The sequence below is a fragment of the Atractosteus spatula genome, chromosome 17 (genome assembly GCF_055471065.1).
Source record: "Atractosteus spatula isolate fAtrSpa1 chromosome 17, fAtrSpa1.hap1, whole genome shotgun sequence".
Taxonomy (NCBI): domain Eukaryota; kingdom Metazoa; phylum Chordata; class Actinopteri; order Semionotiformes; family Lepisosteidae; genus Atractosteus; species Atractosteus spatula.
In genome coordinates, this window is record NC_142722.1 from 9646279 (window position 1) to 9665492 (window position 19214).

At 41.2% G+C, this 19214-nt stretch overlaps 1 protein-coding gene across 3 annotated transcripts; it reads left to right on the forward strand.

Moving 5' to 3' along the window:
- The first annotated feature begins 2269 nt into the window (after positions 1-2269).
- Positions 2270-19212, forward strand: svopa (SV2 related protein a). 3 transcript variants are annotated; one of them, XM_088935568.1, is made up of 16 exons: positions 2270-2437; positions 6323-6483; positions 7427-7512; positions 8282-8380; positions 9059-9130; positions 9470-9594; positions 10128-10191; positions 11174-11299; positions 12274-12402; positions 13212-13285; positions 13634-13710; positions 14128-14232; positions 15366-15477; positions 15879-15960; positions 17026-17115; positions 17360-19212. In XM_088935568.1, exons 1-16 carry the CDS (start codon positions 2403-2405, stop codon positions 17567-17569), a joined length of 1647 nt encoding a protein of 548 aa, XP_088791694.1. In that variant the 5' UTR covers positions 2270-2402; the 3' UTR covers positions 17570-19212. The 3 variants fall into 3 exon arrangements, with proteins under 3 accessions (XP_088791694.1, XP_088791695.1, XP_088791693.1); XM_088935567.1 differs by lacking the exon at positions 2270-2437 and adding an exon at positions 4633-4700; XM_088935569.1 differs by lacking the exons at positions 6323-6483; positions 7427-7512 and having other exon boundaries at positions 2379-2437.
- Positions 19213-19214: the final 2 nt, after the last annotated feature.

Genomic DNA, 19214 nt, shown 5'->3' on the forward strand with positions numbered 1-19214 from the left:
GATCTGGTCAGGTTCATCCAGTCTGTCAATACCTCATGCAATTAGACCCGAGATTCATTTGACATCCTTATTAATTCTGACATTCTGACAGTGTGATAGCACTGCGAAACATTTCACAGTATAAATTTACAGCCTAAGTATATTTATTTTATAAAACTAGTAGAAAAACAACTGGAATTAGGCAAAAGTCAAGAATGGGCACACGCACGGCTAATTATATTTAATATATAAGTGCGGAGTGTTACATGTTATAAAAATATATACTATAAATATTAGTTGGGGATCACTGATCTTTTTGACATTATCCATGAGAAAGGCTTTGATATTCACAGGATGCAGGCATGTTATTTTTGTATTGTTTATTTAATGGAGAATAATGAGTGAGAAATAATAAATAAATCAGAATGTCAAGATATGTAATTAAAAGTACATCATTTAAATCAAAGTCTATTAAGTTACAAATATGATGTTCTTTGTTCTTTGTTCACCACTTGAGAAAATGAAGGAGAGTGGTCAGATGGACTCCTGTCATTCTTAATCTTTTCTGTGTCCTTAAAAAGGATGTTACAACCCTGGCAGAAGAGTAATCTGATACATTTCTCTGGCAGGCTGAAGAACTAATCTAAAAATATTTATAGTCTTAAGATTAGGAGGGAACCTGATTCAATCATTGAAAATCCTCAAGAGCACTGACAAAGTCAACCTTCTACACCTGTAGAACGCCTGTGACACAAGACTCAGAGTGCAAACATGGGAACTACATGGAAACACGTTTAAAACTAAGACCAGGGGAGCACGTCCTTTAAGCAGGGAGTTGTGGGTGCGTGTAGATTTCCTAAGGTCCTTACTTTTTGTTGAAAACTCATTTTGCAAATGAGCGAACTTCATTTGGCCCATCTAGTTCATGTGATTGCTGTGGTACAATATCAATATTAACATAAAAGGGGAGAGCACGGGTTTATCAGCATCGTGCTGTACCATATGTGAATTACTCATATTCATGTTGTCCTTAACCTCTGCAAATAACTGGATTTTCTTTTTTGAAAAGAGCAGACATACAGTATGTAAAAAATGGCTAAATGGCCTTTTCCCCTGCTAGAAGGAAATAAGACCATTTGCCATATAGAGCCACATAAATATTAATCAGGCCATGAATGACGATAGAGCATTTCTCGGCTCAGTTTAAACATTTTTCTTTTAAAAGCTCTCCTTTAAATTCCACAACGCGTGCTTAAGAGGCATTAATAACTAAGTGTGCCACAGTATATTATGCAATATTTCACTCATGTTCAAGGAATGCAGCCAACAGAATCTTTTTTTTCCTGAGCTGTTATTAAAAGTATTCTCTGGCAAACTCTGCAGTAGCACTACATCCCTTTCATTTTGGAATAGTTTCAGAGTTCGGTGTTCTGATTTTCACTCATCTTGGATAAATAGTACACAACAACCTGGATTTACGTTTGTTCTATTGTTCTATAGCCGACCTTAGAATTCCCAAATTTCATAAGCAGAGTTTCACCCGTTTATCTAAGCTCTTGTGGTGAAAAGCATGAATGAAAGACAAAAATGAAACACCTCATTTCACACATTCAAAAAGATGACTCGAGAAGAATCTCTTTTAGGAGCGTGTGAGACACAACGCACTGCTTAGCTATGAAAACCTTACCCCAACCTTGACGACGTTAGCTCTGTAATTGGTTTAACAGCATCAACTGAGAGTGATTTCCTTTGCTGTTTCTCTGGGCGCCAAGTTAACGCTGTTTCACAACCTTTGTAGTTCTAAGTAAAAGTTAAAGTTATAAATAAGGTGGAATATGATGCCATTTAATTTCTTACATCCTGGTGCGCTATGTACTGTATATTCTTTAACAATGCAAGTCGATCTGGTGATATCGTACCGTACAGTACATCTACAAGGCTTTTAGACGAAACATCAAATGGGCAAACTCGGTCTGCTAAAATAAAACATCGCCAATCAGTTCGTAAAATTATCACGTATTCCATTGGTCTTACACGTAAAGATTTGGTTGCACCTCTAATTCAGTTTTATTTTTTGAAAAATAATAAATTTTCAAGAAAACCTTTGCAGATTGATCGTTCATTTTAAAACACGCGAGGAAAAGGTGTCTTAATTTGCAATCGTCATTCGAAGTAATTATGTTACCGACTCCACTCTGACGTCTCATTAAATATTAACAGCCGTTCTCACCGTCATTTCAATTAGCATGACGTGAAGACCTGAAGTCCTAACACCGCCCCTCCGTTTGCGTGATCTCCATTGATAGTCAGAATAAGTCGCTGTCCAGGAGCCTGTAGTGCTGACATCTCAGCTCGTTTTGAAAACAATGTACAGTAACTGCAATGAAACAAAGCGCTAATAGACAACGAAAAACGCCTCCGCGATGGACGATGATCTGTTCCAGCTCCGACAACTCCCGTAAGTCATGTTTTACGGGTTTTAAAAGCCACAGATACCACGCTATAAAATTGTTAATTTTATTCCAGGAATGCATCACGGCCTTTTGCGAAACAGGCAGCTTTCCCGCAGAAATATTCGCTTCGTTTTGCTTGTGCTAGCTGACACCTTTGTGTACCACTTCGCCTGTTTTAAACGGAAAGAAAAAATTCCTCATCGCAGGAAAACGCAAAAGGGTTATTTACAGCAGGATTTCACGGTCACGGTAAATAGACGAGGACGACATCTAAATAAAGAACCCAACAGTCCATGCTCTCTCTGTTGACTTCATAATATTTCTTTTCTGGTGGATGGTTGCAAATAATCGGGGAATTTATGACGCCCTGTCGTAGAATGACAGTTTTTTTTTTTTGCTTGTGTGGACACTTTAACTGTTGTGTAGATGTACTCACGTATTTCGTGTTAGAAAAACATTTGAGAATTCCTTGGGTCTCTCAGGGAATCTCAGCTCATTATATAATATTATTTAACGTGTACAAAGTAATGTTTGTATTTAATTATATTACACTGTTTGATCTAAGCGTTCATCTAGGTTAAGCCTGTATAGTTCTTGGTCGTCTGTATTTACATTACTCGTTTTGTGACGTACAAGATTACTGTAATATAGAAGGAAGTTCAGCAGAGTTTGTATGCTTCTGTGTGGATTGGATAGCACTGAATTGCTATTCAGTTTTTCGCCTTATTTTAGTAAAGCAAACCAGATGCAAATTAATTTGATAAAACATGCACATACACACTGTTCGTGGACTGGAAAAAGAAAATACAATTCAGCTACCTAATTCTTCTGTTAAAATGTATGTATTTATTTAACCATTTAGGCATACTTTTCATCACAGAAGCAGGAGAAAATGATGAAGAAACGTTAGAAACATGAAGGCTAAGATGCAGTCCATGCAACACATCTTTTTGGAGATTAGGATACCATATTTTGTTAATTGGTTTTCAAAAATAACTAATTTACTAAAATGACATCTATATAACCAGCCATTGGTATGATCAGCAGTTCTGAGAGATTAATCTTGAGGAGTCTTAGCTTAAAATGCCACAGAGAGAGAAGGAACAGTCCTGTAGCTCCAGTGAGCAATGCAGTGAGCCAGAGACATTGGCAGGCTTTTCAGATCTATTTGGGATTGATATTTCTATACCACCCCTGAAACAGAACGAGCTTGGAACAGACACTCGCAGTTTCAAGGCAACACAGGCACACAAGAAAGGTCACAGACACTGCTGGCCCATCTCATTGGTTTATTTTCCATCAGCTAATTGATCCCAGGATCTGATCCAGCCATTTCTTGAAAGAAGCCAACGTTCAGCTTAGACAACATGGCTGAGTAGCCCTTCCTTTCCACTCCACTGGAGAATTTTGTGCCAGCCGACTCCTCAGTCCCTTCACTGACAGATAGCTGGGTCAATACAACAGTTATGGTGCTGGTTGCCCTAAGGTACTGCAATGGAGTGGGTTGGAATGGTTGCTTGTTGGGTAGCTCTATGTGTTGTATGTAATACAAACGTTTGAGCTTGGACCTCAGAGTCACACAGGTGGCCCTCCAAGTGACCCCAGGGGTCCACACTTTGAAGTACCAACTGAAGGCAGTACGTGCAATAAAATGCAGAGAAGGTTAGATCATCTTCGTCTTGACGTTCAGTATTAATAGGACAGATCTACTGTACAGTTCCATCATGGCACCTTTTAATAAGAGTGCTCTATCCATAAGGTACAGGGGGATCGGGGTTAAAATGCATAGCCTTAGTTTTCAGCATGAGCAGTTTCAAGCTCTTGGGTCTTACATTTCCTACCTACCCTCAGGGCTTACACAACCTATTTTAATGTTCTGTAAAGCACACTTTAAAGGTTTGGCATTGCTAGCATAGCATAGTGGGGCCAGAGCAAGAGGGCATTCTCATTTTACAGAATGGGTAAGTAGTATGTTCCACTTCACATTGGAATAGTATACCGACCAGTTTTAAAATCACCATTACAGACTGAATGGGCTTAACTTCTCTTTCAGCTCCAGCCTTTGTGTGTTTGAGTGTGTATGTCTGTGACAGAGACAAAAAAATGCAATTGTAGTTAAGGGTGTTGTTGTAATTTGAAGCAGAACAAAAAAACAGGTTAGACAGCCTGTAGTGAATCTTAGCTTCCTGATAGCAGATGCACAGTAGTCTTTAAAATGAACACAGGGCAAAAGGTCCCTTCTGAGAACTGGACTGATTCTGGAATCAGGTATTTGTAATGTTTTTTTAACATAATGCTTCTAATTTCTTGAAATGAATGGATTCAGAAAACTCTTAAGAAACTTTTAATTGATTTATTATTAAATATATGGATCAGCACAGTGTGGTTTATGTTGTGTCCAAGATCACATATCCTAGAAGTGAGACGTACCTATTCCTGTATTGTTATGTTTGCAATAAACTGTTTTTAATTTAGTGGTAGAGTTACACTGTGCACCTTGAATGTAACATTTCAAGTGCCACAATGGATCAAATTGAATTTTACAGAACCTTTAGATTCAAAACATTATTGTCTTTATAATAATATGATATATTATTGTAATATGTTAATAATATATTTTAATCTAAAATATTCCATTTCAAAGTAACAAAATTAGTTGATTATTTTGAGAAGCTACATGAAATCAGGGAACTGATAATGGAACATGTATCTTCTGATAACTATCAGAAAACTGTGGCTGTGCCCTCAGCTCCCTACAGTTAAATTATTCAACACATTTTCAGATATCATTAAAAAAACAATGTTCTTCTCCACTAAGCTCACTTCTGTTCTGTAATGTTCTTATTTTGAAATAAGGTACAGTATGTCTGTATGGAGTTTTGAGTCAGTTGTGCCACTATCTGTTCGTACTAGATATACTTATCTCATGTTTCTATGTATGTTCCAGCATTAGATAAGATTGCACCCCTAACAGACAAAAAGTGTGATACAGAAAAGCACAAACCTGTAATCTAAGAATAACATTAAATAAAAACAACATTTTGTTATTTTCACTGTACTGTTACTGTATATGATAATCACATTATAAGTGCAGTGATATGACATTTTCCAGTTTGTATCGCTCATTTAAAACATATTTTAAAAATTAGGTGTACTGTCACTTGGCTTAAAGTAATTGAAAAATAATAATGTTCTTTCACTTTTCCAGTGGGTTTTAAAAAAGGAAAGCAAAAGGGACACTTTACTCCTACCTAACCTTTAAAGAAAGGCACACACAATTGAACCATATTGGTTATCTGACATTATATTCATTGAGTGAAAAATTCACTCTTTGCTGTGAGTGCAGGAGACAGTGACATTTGCAATGCAAATACACAATGTTAATTTGTAACTGCAGTTATAAGCTATTTTCATAAATAAGTGCAAGCAGTTTAACTTACCACTTTCTTTGCCCATTTATATAAATTACTTTTTTATTTTTCAAAGAGTATCACAATCAAGTAAAATGCTACAATAAACTAAAGGGAAATAAATGCAGGCCTGGGATAATTATATAGTACATGGATGGGAGAAGATCTGCATTAATCATCCCCAGAAGTCAGATGCTGAAGGGTGATCCTGGCTGATTATAGAGATTTAAATATCAAAGCTCGCTTACGTCAAGTCGTGGATGCAACAGTCTGTACTGTAAGTCTTTGAGGGAGGAAAAGTTGCTTGATCTTTTCTTCATAAACAGCACTTTGGATAATACTTGGATGCTTGTGTTTTGTACCTGGCCGACCTTCTCAGGGCTAGGGGAGCCACATTTGGCCCTGGCTGCTTTCCATATTCTACCTAGTGCACCCGATTGACGCCATTCTTCTGTCTGTGTTTGTCCCGCTTGTCCCCAGTGTGGTGAAGTTTCGTCGCACGGGGGAGAGTGCGCGCTCAGAGGATGACATCATGTGCGGGGAGCACGAAGTTCAAATTGAGGGGGTGCGGGCAGCCTTAGAGCCCGTGGAGCTGGGCGACGGGGCTGCGGTCCCCAGAGAGTTTGCGAACCCCACCGATGGTAACATATGCACACATTTCAACAACCACAAGGCACTGCTTCACACAGGACAGCAGGCACACCTGGAGGTTTTTGGGCTTGGCAAAAAAAAAATTTTTATTGGCATGAAACATTTGTAAATAAAACTACAAAATAATACCCAATCAGCAGTATTCCTGCACTGTGGCTTTGGGAATGAAAAATCCCCCAAAAAAGTGTAGCAAGAAGCAGCAGGTGCCATTTCACCCAACATAAAGGCAATTTTAGAAAATTAGCAAAGAAAACCAAACTTAGACCAAGTGCTTGACTAAACACACTGCACTACTTATTTAAATAGCCAGATCACTTAGCTCTTTGTTATTACAGCCTGTGCAAATACCATCCTCCCTTAGGCTTGATCACTGGTGCATTTAGAGTTCTGCTTCGGCAACAAACATAGCTAATTACACTCAGGTTAAGTGCCAGCATACTGCAGGTTCTGGTTTACTAATTGTTTCTGCAGCTGTAGCCCAAAATCATGAATTATGGTAGAAATAGCAGGCTTATCGTTTTCTGTCAGTTAAACCCCTAATCTGAGAAACATAAAAAGGTCAAGCAGTGAGGGGTGAAGGTATCAGCATATCCAGTATTGTGAGAGCTCAGACAGTGGCTCAGAATGATAATTTATCTTATCACAAAAAGAGTACAGTTCTTAGAAGTTAATTGCACAGGCTGTGCGATTGCATCAGCTTTAACAAGAATCGTATTGGAGAAAAAAAACGTTTGCAGTCTTAAATAGTCCATGCAGCGTACCTTCCAAGAAGTCTGATTTCTTGTTATGCACATGTTGCATGGATCTTCAGTGACCATGGGGATCTCCTGTGGAGACTGTGGGCTCGGCGGAGGAGAAGCTTTGTACCACAATACCCCTTCTCCACCTCCTGTCAGGAATAGCCAGCTCTCAGAGACCTCTCTCTCCTTTCAGACACATTTATGGTGGAAGATGCGGTGGAAGCTATTGGCTTCGGAAAATTCCAGTGGAAGCTCTCCATTCTCACAGGATTATCATGGGTGAGAAGCTAATGTACTGTAGCTGAGCTGCGCTTCTGTTGCAGGGATGGGGCATGCACAAAGCTGAAAACCCGTGCAGACATCTTTGATAAGTATCGATTGTGCTTTGATAAGATCAGTAGTATGATCAGTAGTGCCACAGTTTCAATTGTGTGCAGTAACAAAGGTACTAAGTCTACTGAATCCTTCTGATACTTAAGTTAAAACTGAAGAATACATACAGTAGATCTATATTCCAGTCAACATAGTCTGTACATCTGCTTACCACCATAGAATTATGTGTATATTTTAGCATATAATGTTTGTTTTCCATTCATCTGTTTATTCCTGGTGAAGGTCACACAGGGGACAAGGCAGGAAACCAGCCCAAAACAGCCAGTTTGTTCTGTACCTGTGGGTGCTGAAGATGTTAGTTACATCAAGGTGGAGAAATGCTGAATCCTGTTTTGTTTTGACATTAGGGCAACAAAGTGATGAGTTCTACTTCATTTTACCGACATAGTGCCTCACCTTCGTCAGGCACAGACCTGCTCTTGAGGCTGTGAAACCTGGGGTACACAAAGATGTACTTTACTTTCATAACTGTGTAGTTGTGTTAGACATCTCGGTGGTTACGTGGTGTCTAGTCATTATTGTAATAATAAAATTAAAATGGATAACTAAAATACTCAAAGCAGTATAATAAAAGCAGGCCAGTGCTTACTGTCCACCGATTACAAGCAGCTGCACCACTAAAACTCTTTTTTCTGTGTTGTCTCTCTTTGTCCAGATGGCAGATGCCATGGAAATGATGATTCTGAGTATTTTGGCTCCACAGCTGCACTGCGAATGGAGGCTACCCAGCTGGCAAGTGGCCTTTCTCACATCGGTACTGTGTCAGACCCTCTTACCTTTCACACAGACAGGTCTCATACCGTACAGTCATACCATAGCGATTATTTCCATAACATGCTCACAGGATAGTATATTACTGTGTAAAAAATATTTGAAGTATATTACTTTGCAAGAGTTCACATTTACTGAATGTACTGCGATTTACTGCATAAAATGTTTTAGTCACCAAACCACTACCACCACAAGCATGAATGTAGTTCCTTATAGCGTATTAGTAGCGTATGAGCGTAGAGTATGTGAAATTTGAAAAGTTGAAAATTGCGTTACAATACTGAGAAAGTCAACAGAAAAAAACCCAATGAGTTACCTGTGACCTTAAAGGAGAAAACGTTTAGGGGTGTTTCTTTAATCTGACATAGACTTTTAGATGTATTCATCCTGTATGGCCAGTTGTTGAAAGTTGATAGTAGATTATAACATGCTCAGGAAATGTTTGTTTTCCATGACTAATTCTCAGCACCACTACAAACTCAGTTTAAGCGTAAGAGCCATTTTGTGGAAAGATGTGTAAAACTTTTTTTATTGTACTTTAGATACAAATATAAATCTAGAAACATATATGTCTTTATTACTGTTTTTCTTTTAATCAACACTACTACCAGAGGCACGGTTATCACCAGTACTGTACTGTTTCTGGGCTTGCCATTTTCAGGTGGTGTTTATCGGGATGATGATCAGCTCCTCTCTTTGGGGAAACATATCGGATAAGTATGGAAGGAAAACGGTAAGTCTCCACCTGGCGTGACTTCACCTGAATGCATCTACAGTATAATATGTCTGTGTGCACCGGGAAACACACTGGCAGGCAAATCCACTCAGACGCCTCAAGTGGCTCAGATCGGCAGCTGCGCCAATTTTATTGAGCGGTTCCTCTCTGTCCCTGCCTGTATCGTTTCACTAAACTCCGTTTTCCAAGACTTCATTTTGCACCACCTTGGTCCAGGGTTGGTCTTAATGCTCTTCTACAACGCGGCAGCTGATGAACGTATGAAACTGCGTAGACGCTGCCCGTCTTGCTGGCCTGCTTGTCAGCGCGCTCATGCTGTCTGACTGCGATTGGCAGGGCCTGAAGATGAGCGTGCTGTGGACGATGTACTATGGCATTCTCAGTGCTTTCGCCCCGGTGTACGGCTGGATCCTCTTCCTCCGAGCGCTCGTGGGCTTCGGCATTGGAGGAACTCCGCAATCGTAAGTCAGGCCGGAGACAGGCAGCGTGTTGAGTGCTGGGCCGGAGGGTTTTTTTACAGGAGATTTAGAGTGGTTATGTCATATGGCTGTCGCCACCCTCTCTCTCCAGTTCTCTTGTCCAGAAACCTTTAGTAGTGTGAAATGTTTCTGTAACACCAATTGCAGCCTTAAAATTGTTCAGAGTGTTGCTAATGGAAGCAGGAATCATTGCAGTGCAGATTCAGTGATATACACCAGGGACACAGGGTACTAATAGGTGCTTGTATCCAAGGAACATTCCTAGCAGTCAACAGAAACAAGGGCGTCAGACACATTTGTTTATGATACTCTAGTCCAGGTTTTAGATGATAGATGTTATCGTTACTTTTCTGTTATTATGCAAGTATACATCAAAGGTCATGCAATATAGAACAGTGAACTGGCAGCACACCAAGTCACGAGTGTTAGGATGGTGCCATTAGCGTACTTTGGAAGGAGAAGTGTAATATGGCATTGTGAATTCATTACGTACACTTGGATCTTCTGTTTTTCAGTGTCACGCTTTATGCAGAATTCCTTCCGATGAAATCCAGGGCCGCATGCATTTTGCTGATAGAGGTTTGGAAAACGGCTTTTTTTCCCGTCCTGAGGCGTTTACCACTGCTCCCTCATGGCTTCTGTGTTTGATAACGGCCTAGGGTGCCTCCTGCGTTCATTTCACACGTGTGTTTTGGGTTGCTCCCATCTTCAAAGACAGGGTGATTGGTGTTTCGTAATTGGCCCTGTGTATGCCCTTAAGTAAACGGGCATCATATCCAGGGTGTAGTCCTGCCTTGAGCCCTGTCTGCCACTTAGACTTCAGATCACCATAGTGATCACAATGTGCGCAAGGCGGGGAGCACCCCAGATTGAAAGCCTATCCATTGCAATGCAGACACAGACACACCCCCACAATAGGGTCAGTTTCCCCAGAAGCCGATTAACCTACCAGTATGTCTTTGGACTGTGGGAGGAAACCGGAGTACCCGGAGGAATCCTACGGGAACACAGGGGGGGACATACAAACGCCACACAGACAGCACCCCAGGAATTCAGCTCAGGGCCCTACCCGTGCATGGTGTCCATGGTGCTAAGCACTGTGCCTTCATGCCACCCAGCCATAGTGCCCTATAGAATGTGAGGAATAATGGGTGGAACACCTTGTGGTAAAATAATACAGAGAACTAGCAAATGAATATGTTGTGTTTCCTTTTAAAAATATCATGTCTCCCTTTATATACATTATTGATCATGTGCAACCTTGGTCCCCAAAATCCACTTATTTTCAAGACAACTGTAATGGTTTACTGGTGAGAAATGTGTATTCTGTCAAGAATCTGGGACTGTTTGATGAAATGTAGAACAAAATCCCCCAAGGCTCTCTTAGCCATTGCTGCTGTAAATAAATGCATAAAATTTGTCTCAATTCTTATTTCAGAAAATGAAATGCCAGCACTAGGCATGATCCATCCATCACATTCCTTCTAGTTTCTGATTAAGTGACGTTGTAAAGACAGGCACTCTTTCTCCCCCCGCTGACCTGTTGGCACTGCCCCTGCAGATGTTCTGGGCTCTGGGCACCGTGTTTGAAGTCCTCCTGGCCATCATGGTGATGCCAACACTGGGCTGGCGCTGGCTGCTGGGTTTCTCCACTGTCCCACTCATCCTGTTTGCCTTCCTGTGTTTCGTAAGTAACCCAGGTGTTTCAGTAGCTCTGCCCTGTTCCAGGGCTGGGAGGAAAGTGTCTTCACTGTGTCACACTTGTTGTGAATACATTGAATTTGTCCTGCAGTGTCAAACTATTGTGTATAACCTCCATTTCTGAAATTTACTCTTTCTAATCCGATACATAATCCATCATGTGCTCTTGCTTTGTTGGGTGGGTGATGTTGGTGTGTTGGGGGATAGAGAAGAAATGAATGGCACTCCCTTGTAGTTTTAGTTTTGTTGTGCTCTGTTTTAATAATAAAAAGTAAATATACACTATCATCAATGTTTGGCATGATACACATTACGTGTTCAGAATTCCTGAAAACTGGATTGGTTTCTGTTGAAATTGTTTTCAGTTTCAAAGTTAAAAAAAAGACATCCAGAATTTTCCATTAGAGTACGACTGCTTCCGCAATTTAAAACATACTCAGTGAAATCTCGAATAAATAAAACCCATAACCGAATATATAACGTACGATCTGTAGACCTCAATTTATTATCTCTTTTCCTGTTGCAGTACATTCTGATTTTTACCATGTGTATAGTGTCTGATGACACCTACAGGTGATTCACTGTTACTGGTCCATAATGGTGAATGAGAGAGTCTCACTAGCAGAAGAAGAGAGCAGTAGACTGCTGTGATTACACACAGAAATAAACATGTAGAAATGACCTGGTTTTAAGGGTTTAAAGAAGAGAGAAAACCCAATCTGCGGGACTTAAATGAAAATTATATCGTAAAATGAAAATTATTATTTTTTAATTAAAAATTCAATATAGTGTATAAAAGCCATTTAAATTGAATCATACTATTAAAAGATAAAGCACGTGTCTTTCGGTTCATTTGGCTCCAGTTGACAAACGTGTCGAGCTCCATTCCTCCCCCACAAGCAGGTGAGTGTGAATGTCTCCTGGCTCTGACTCTCTGCCCTGTCTGCCTGACCCCTGCAGTGGCTGCCAGAGAGCGCGCGATACGACGTCCTGACAGGGAACCAGGAAAAGGCCCTTCACACTCTGAAACGGATCGCCACTGAGAATGGGGCGCCCATGCCCCTGGGGAAACTGATCGCTGCTAGACAGGTGAGGAGAGGAGTATAGGCTGGGTACCCCCAGTGGGAGTCCATACCACACTTGGCCTTTTACCACATCAGCTCACTGGCCCGTTATCTTGTCATGCACTGCGGGAAATGAAATATTCTGAGCACAAATCCTACCGAGCTTTGCAAACTGAAGGATTTCAAGTACTTCATAAAGGACTGACAGCGGGCAATTAGAACTGAGCTCAGCTGAATCTGAGCTGTTGTTTAACTTGCTGCGCAAGTTCCAAGTTTGAAGAGACATGAGGTAGCACATTACCCAGAATTTGCAGTTGTTTTTTGTGGGGTTTCACTGGGAGTAAATATCACACCGCATTACCAGACGGCAATTCTTTCAGCCTCTCCAAGGATAATTTAACAGTGTCTGACACTTCAGGAGAGAGCTGTGTTGTCTTAATTTTAACTGTGACCATTTTCATGATGATAATAATAAGAAGAAGAAGAAGAGGAAGAATGGTCAAATACTAAAATTAATAATAATTCCTTACACTTATATAGTGATCTTCTGGACACCCCACTCAAAGCACTTTACAGGTCTCCCCTCCACCATCACCAGTGTGCAGCCCCACCTGGATGATGCGACGGCAGCCATAGTGTGCCAGTACGCTCCCCACACACCAGCTCTCAGTGGGGAGAACAGAGTGTTGAAACCAGTTCATAGATGGGGATTATGAGAAGGTCAGGATGGGTAAAGGCCAGGGTGAAACTTGGCCAGGACACCAGGGTTAACACCCTGCACAGTACATTTTTCTGCCCTGCTTTCAGTAGCCCCTGTTTGTCTCTGTGTGACAGGAGAGCCGTGGGAAGATCCAGGATCTCTTCTCGCCTCAGTTCCGATGGACCACGGTGCTGCTGTGGTTTATTTGGTGAGTTTTAAGGCTTCGGTCAGCACAACAAGTACAAGCCTTAGATACCACCAAGTGTTAACTCTGTGAATCAGTATGTAAAGAACTCCAAATAAAATTGAAACATCACCCACAAAATTAACAACAGGCAGTATGGGGAGCTATGATGTTTTTTAGAATAAGATACATATCATTATGAAAGACAGGTGCATGTCAAATATATATCTAGAATTCCTAGTAAGGAAGTAAATTGGAAAATGAAATGGATGCAATTGGTCTGTCATTTTACTTCAGCTTGGGTCCTTCCATTGGTCTCACCAGGATGGAGGAGTTATGAGAAAGCAATGCATCTTGATGTTTCTGTTTCAGGTTCTCCAATGCCTTTTCTTACTACGGTTTGGTCTTGCTGACCACAGAGCTATTTCAAGCAGGAGATGTGTGTGGTGGTGAGTGTGACAGTTTCTTATTCTCAGAGCCGCAAGCCTTGCTCTGTTCAGCTGCTGATGAATCCGTTAGTTACAAAATTATTCAAAATACTGCTAGACTTGTGCTATTTTAGTTTTGAAAACAAGGTCAAGTCATACAGGTGGCAACCTACCAATTTGTCTGCAGAAGTTTGTTTTAAACCTTTTGACATGAAATTAAATTTTGTGACAGTGTAGTTTCAGCTGCCTTTTGGATCAACTTTAGCACCAAGCTTGTTGTATTCAGCATGCACCATAAACCAAGACAATGATTCATCAAGGATCATGTCATACTTTCAGATTGGCCTGTGCGAAACCCATTCGAAGTTTATCTTCTACTGTACATGTGAATAAAACAGAGCATCTCCTAATCTAGATCAATATACTGTCTCCTCTCAGTCTCCAAGGGCAGGAGAATGGAGCCCCGGTGTAGTCTGGAATGTAAATACTTGTCAACAGATGACTACAAAGACCTGCTCTGGACGACATTATCGGAGTTCCCAGGTGAATATCAACTAACCCGTATCACTCGCACTAAGCACCTTCAGGTGAAATCATTAGGACTAGACAAGGAGAAAGAGCTGTTTTGTCCAGTGGGGAAAATAAATTCTGCATGGGATAAAAAAGGGAATTTACCAAGTGTTCCCTCTACTTCTTCAACTAAACCAGACAGTTTTTTTCTGATATAGAATGGGGGACAGCATGAGTGTCCCATTTAATGTCTTTTTTTACAGTGTCCATCCATTACCAGCAATCCACTTATTCCTGGTGAGGATTGTGGCAGCAAAGGGTCTATCCTGGCTGCACAGGGCACAAGGCTGGACTACACCCTGGGCATGAAGCCAGTCCATCGCAGGGCACACACACACAGGGCAGTATAGAGACACTAATTAACATAGCCAGGATGTCTTTGGAAGGTAGGAGGATTCCAGAGAGCCTGGGCAAAACAGACATGAACATGGGTGACCAGACAAACTCAGAAGTTGCCCCATCCTGCAGTGAAGCCCAGGACCCAAGAACTGTGAGGCAGCAGTGCTAACTGCCAGGGCACTGTGCCACCTCTTTCAGTTCCTGAAGTGCCACATTGTCAGAAGGTTAGGAAAGGAAGGAAACAAAGATCAACGTTTTCTCAATTGACATTAAATAAGAATTTGTTTCAGGTATTTCCACATATCTTTCTCTTCTAAACCTCCCCTCCATGTAGACAGAAGTACCACAAAGGAGCCATATAACTGTACTTTGAACGAACGAGATAGATCCATAAGCAGTGAACATGTACAAACAATAGATTGAATTTCACTTAAAAACAGCTCTATATCTCAAGTGCAAGGACCATAAACTGGTCCATGATCTCCAAAACTGTGTATATTTTGGTATGGAGAAGATAGCATAATGATTAACACACGTTTGCCAGTAGTCCAAATCACATTTTTGCAGCTATGATAATGAGCTTTTTCAGCTGCAAACAGTGTGTAACAGTGTGCATTAGTGAAATGCACTAATTCAGGAGAATTGCTCTCAAGGTTATTTCAACTAATAAGATAGGTCTTCTACTTGTCTGTGGCCTATGCTGATGGTCTCTCTGCAAGCAAGAGGAAGTGTTGCTTCTGTGACATTGCTCTTCCTGTCTCTGGCAGGCCTGATAGTAACGCTGTGGGTCATCGACCGCATTGGGCGCAAGAAAACCATGGCCCTCTGCTTCTTCATCTTCTCTCTCTGCATACTCCCCATGTTTGCCTGTATGGGAAGGTGAGGGATGAGGGAGTAGCATCTGATTGCTTCTGCACAGGAACATGCATGTTGTGTGGTGAATTTAAAGCATTACAGTGAAGTGTTTCACAAAAAAATACAGTTGTGTGTAAGAGACCCATAGTCTATGCATTTTCTAGTGATGTTAGATCTACAGGCATATGTTTTTGATTAATATTAGAACTATTACTGTTTTGATAAACTAAGAGTGCTAGAAAGACCTGAAGTCATTTTTAGCATCTCAGAAAGTGAAAGACTGCAGTTTTAAATTCTTAGATTCCTTGTAGTGGCTTATATCCCGTTACCCGGAAGCCCTCTAAGAGAGGTTAAGAATGTCTTTGAAGAGTTGGTGATTGAAGGGCAGAGAGCTCTGATCATTCTTTGATGTTTTGCTTTTACAGGACAGCTCTCACTGTGTTCATCTTCATTGCAAGGGCATTTATTGCTGGGGGCTTTCAAGCAGCTTATGTCTATACTCCTGAGGTAAGGACGCTCTGTGTCTGCATGCAGTACCTCTGTCCAGGCTACCTAAGGAAGATGTGACCTCTTCTTCACCTCCGGGGATGTGTGTGGAATCACTGGGGAGTCTATAGACAAAGCCCGTTGTTAAGCATATTGTAAAACATTCAGAATCCTTACTGAAGGATCCCTGTAATCTAGGTTGTTGTCATTTTATAACAAGCCCTTAAATTCATGCCCTTAATTTCCAGAACGTTTCCTGCTGTTTTGAAAGAAGAGCCCTAGACCTCTAAATTTCTTTACAGGAGAGCAAACCAGCAACTTTGAAAAATCCCCAGGTCAGGGGGTTTGACATTTTTTCAAGCCCATCCTCAAAATGTATTTGGAAACCTCGAGATGTGCATTTTCACTTAATTGAGACCCACTGCTATTTTTTTGTTAATAAACATTAATCATTCATAGTGTGTTACCACTGTATCATGGGTCTTTTAATTAGGCGCAGTCTCAGGAAATAGAAACAAATCCAGGCAATGAGAGGAAATGTAGTCATATTATTTATAATTCTAAACAAAAACAAAACAAAAGCCTAGCTCAAAGTTCCTGCGTATACACGGGGCAGCTAAAATTCTTCAATTCTATAACAAAATCAACAAATGCACCACTCCTAATCACAAATTCACAAATCTTCAGCTTTGTCTTGGTTGGTTGTTCTTCCAATCCATTACAGCAGCACACTCATCCCTAGATGACAGATGTCAGACCTTGGGAGGCCATGTGCTTCCTGTTTATATACTGTCAACTGACCAATCACTGTTACCAAAGTGGTCAGGTGACACAGCATCCAGTAGGTTACGCCCTCAGGCTTCTGGGGAATGTTGCTCCCTTATTACTGGCCTGTCAAAGGGAAGTATCTGTACTTGGTTATTAACATACTCTTAATCTATTGCATGTTATAATGAAATTAAAAATGGAATCTGAAACCCCCAGTCAAAAGTGTACCTCCTCCTCTAATCTGAAACTGCCTGAGACTGTCACTCAGCACAATGTGCATCAGGTGTTGTTACTGATTGCTTTCTATGTCTTGCTTAGGTATACCCCACTGCTACCAGAGCCCTAGGGTTAGGGACTAGCAGTGGGATGGCCAGGGTGGGTGCACTCATCACCCCGTTCATTTCGCAGGTACGTTTGTATTGTGTGGCATTTGTTAACTACTGTTGTATTTCCTGTCTGCAACTGCAATCTTTTTAATACACTCTGATCCCAGATGCTGTATTGTAGTCAATACCAGGATTCCTGTTAGAAATGACACCCTTGTAATACAAAGCCACCAAGCAAGTCAAGCTGGGTCTCTTGTTGTTTATAACCCCACTTATGGCCTTATATCCTAATGCCTCCCTTATTTCGCACTGTTTCACCTGCCCAGGTGATGTTGGAATCCTCGGTCTACCTGACCCTGTCGGTCTACTGCTCCTGCTGCATCCTGGCCGCCATCGCCTCATTCCTGCTGCCCATCGAGACCACCGGCAGGGGCCTGCAGGAGTCCAGCCACAGGGAGTGGGGTCAGGAGATGATGGGCAGAGCCTCGCACAGATCCGGGGGCATCCCACAATCCAGCTCGGGGTCACAGGATTAACAGTGGAGTGCAGCGCGCGACGGGAATGGGGCCGAGACAAGTCTCCCTACAGCCCTGGACGATCACCACGTCTGTACCTAGACATCCTGGGAGGAGGCCTGCCTGTGCAATGGTTTCATTCTGTTTTTTGTCCCATCATTGACTACTGTTTCTGTAATGACCTTGCCAATGTGACCTTTACTGGCCACAGGTTCTGCGTCTCTGAAGATCCTTGTCTTCGGGTCCCCCCTGGTGAAGCGACTGCTCTGCTGGAGAGCGGTGAGTCCTTTCAGGGGAAGAATCAGAGCAGTGGGGGAAAAGGAGACAAGCGACTTTGGCCTTGTCTCCTTCAAGCAGAGTGTTTAAGATCCCACAATATCCACTCGGGTCTCCAGGTCCCGAGTGTTTTTTTCAGTGAAAGATATCTTCCCTGATACTTTGTACGAAGCAACTGAGCCTTGAAACAAACATTTTGATCAGCTCCTTGTTAATCAAACGTCACACCTCGGATCAATTAACGAGCTACATGGGCCAAAAGGCCTCCTCTCGTTGGTGGCCGTTCTTAACGTTCTTTCATCTTACACAGATTAGACTGCTGTCTTTTCTGTGAGAGGTTGTGCAGTAGCACGTAACACTGTAAGGCAAACAAGCTCGCAAGGAACGTTTTGATTCCTGTGTTCCTTAGTGTGATACCATCCCTGGATACACCTGAAGAGGACACGAGTCACAGTGTTTCATTATCTACTTGTTTGTTTTTATTTGAAGTAAAAAGAAAAACAGAAGCCCTCCATACTGAAAGATATAAAAAGCCTTCTTAGGTTAATTTCATTTTGGAATAAACACTGTAATAAACCTTGAATGCTACCTTTCAAATCTGATCACAGATTGTGCATACGGCATAAAGAGATACTGAGATCTCACCTGTGACTCTTATTATAAGAAACTCTTCAGGCAAGAGGCAGCTACAACAGTAAGAGAAACCACACAATAGCCAGGGGGGGCACACACTATTATATTTCAATCACTGGTTATGATAACATAAAATAAAAACTGCAACACTGTAGGTTTCCATTTTTACATTAGATTAGTTCAACTAAATTTCCACAATTGACTGTAGCTTGATAGAGACCATGCTTTAAAGCAGAGCTATTGTATTTACTGTCTATGCTTAAAGGAACTCCTGATCGCTTAACAACTCTTGTTCCAATGCCATCGTTCAGGTCTCTCTAACGACGACCACTGGTAAATCAGATTGCACAGTGAACTAACATGCAAAGCTCTAGCTATATCAGGTCCATAACAGCACTACCCATGCCTATTTAGGTTACATATCAGGCCCCCTTGAATGCAGTTTTCAAGTTTAAGGTAAAATGTACACATGCTGATTTGTCTAGGAGAACAATTACTTTAGAGTGTGGGACAAAATGTGAGTTTTTTTTAATTCATGCTGTTATTTGAAAAAGGCGTTTTGCCTCTTTGCAAGTAATGAACCAAGAAAAGTGACCAGGAAAGTCCTGCACTTATCATACAATCTGTCAATTACATGCCTGCCTTTGTAATTTATTGCTAAATTTACGTGTCTGTACACAGATTTTTGCCACTGCACTGTATGTAAATGTGTATGATACAATGAATTATGTTTAAAAAAACAGCATTACATCGTGCA

Coding starts and splice junctions, on each gene's coding strand:
- svopa (XM_088935567.1), top strand. CDS start 4,648: ATGAACACAGGGCAAAAGGTCCCTTCTGAGAACTGGACTGATTCTGGA. Junction 10,192..11,173: donor CATGCATTTTGCTGATAGAG/GTTTGGAAAACG, acceptor CTGCCCCTGCAG/ATGTTCTGGGCTCTGGGCAC. Junction 13,711..14,127: donor AGCAGGAGATGTGTGTGGTG/GTGAGTGTGACA, acceptor GTCTCCTCTCAG/TCTCCAAGGGCAGGAGAATG.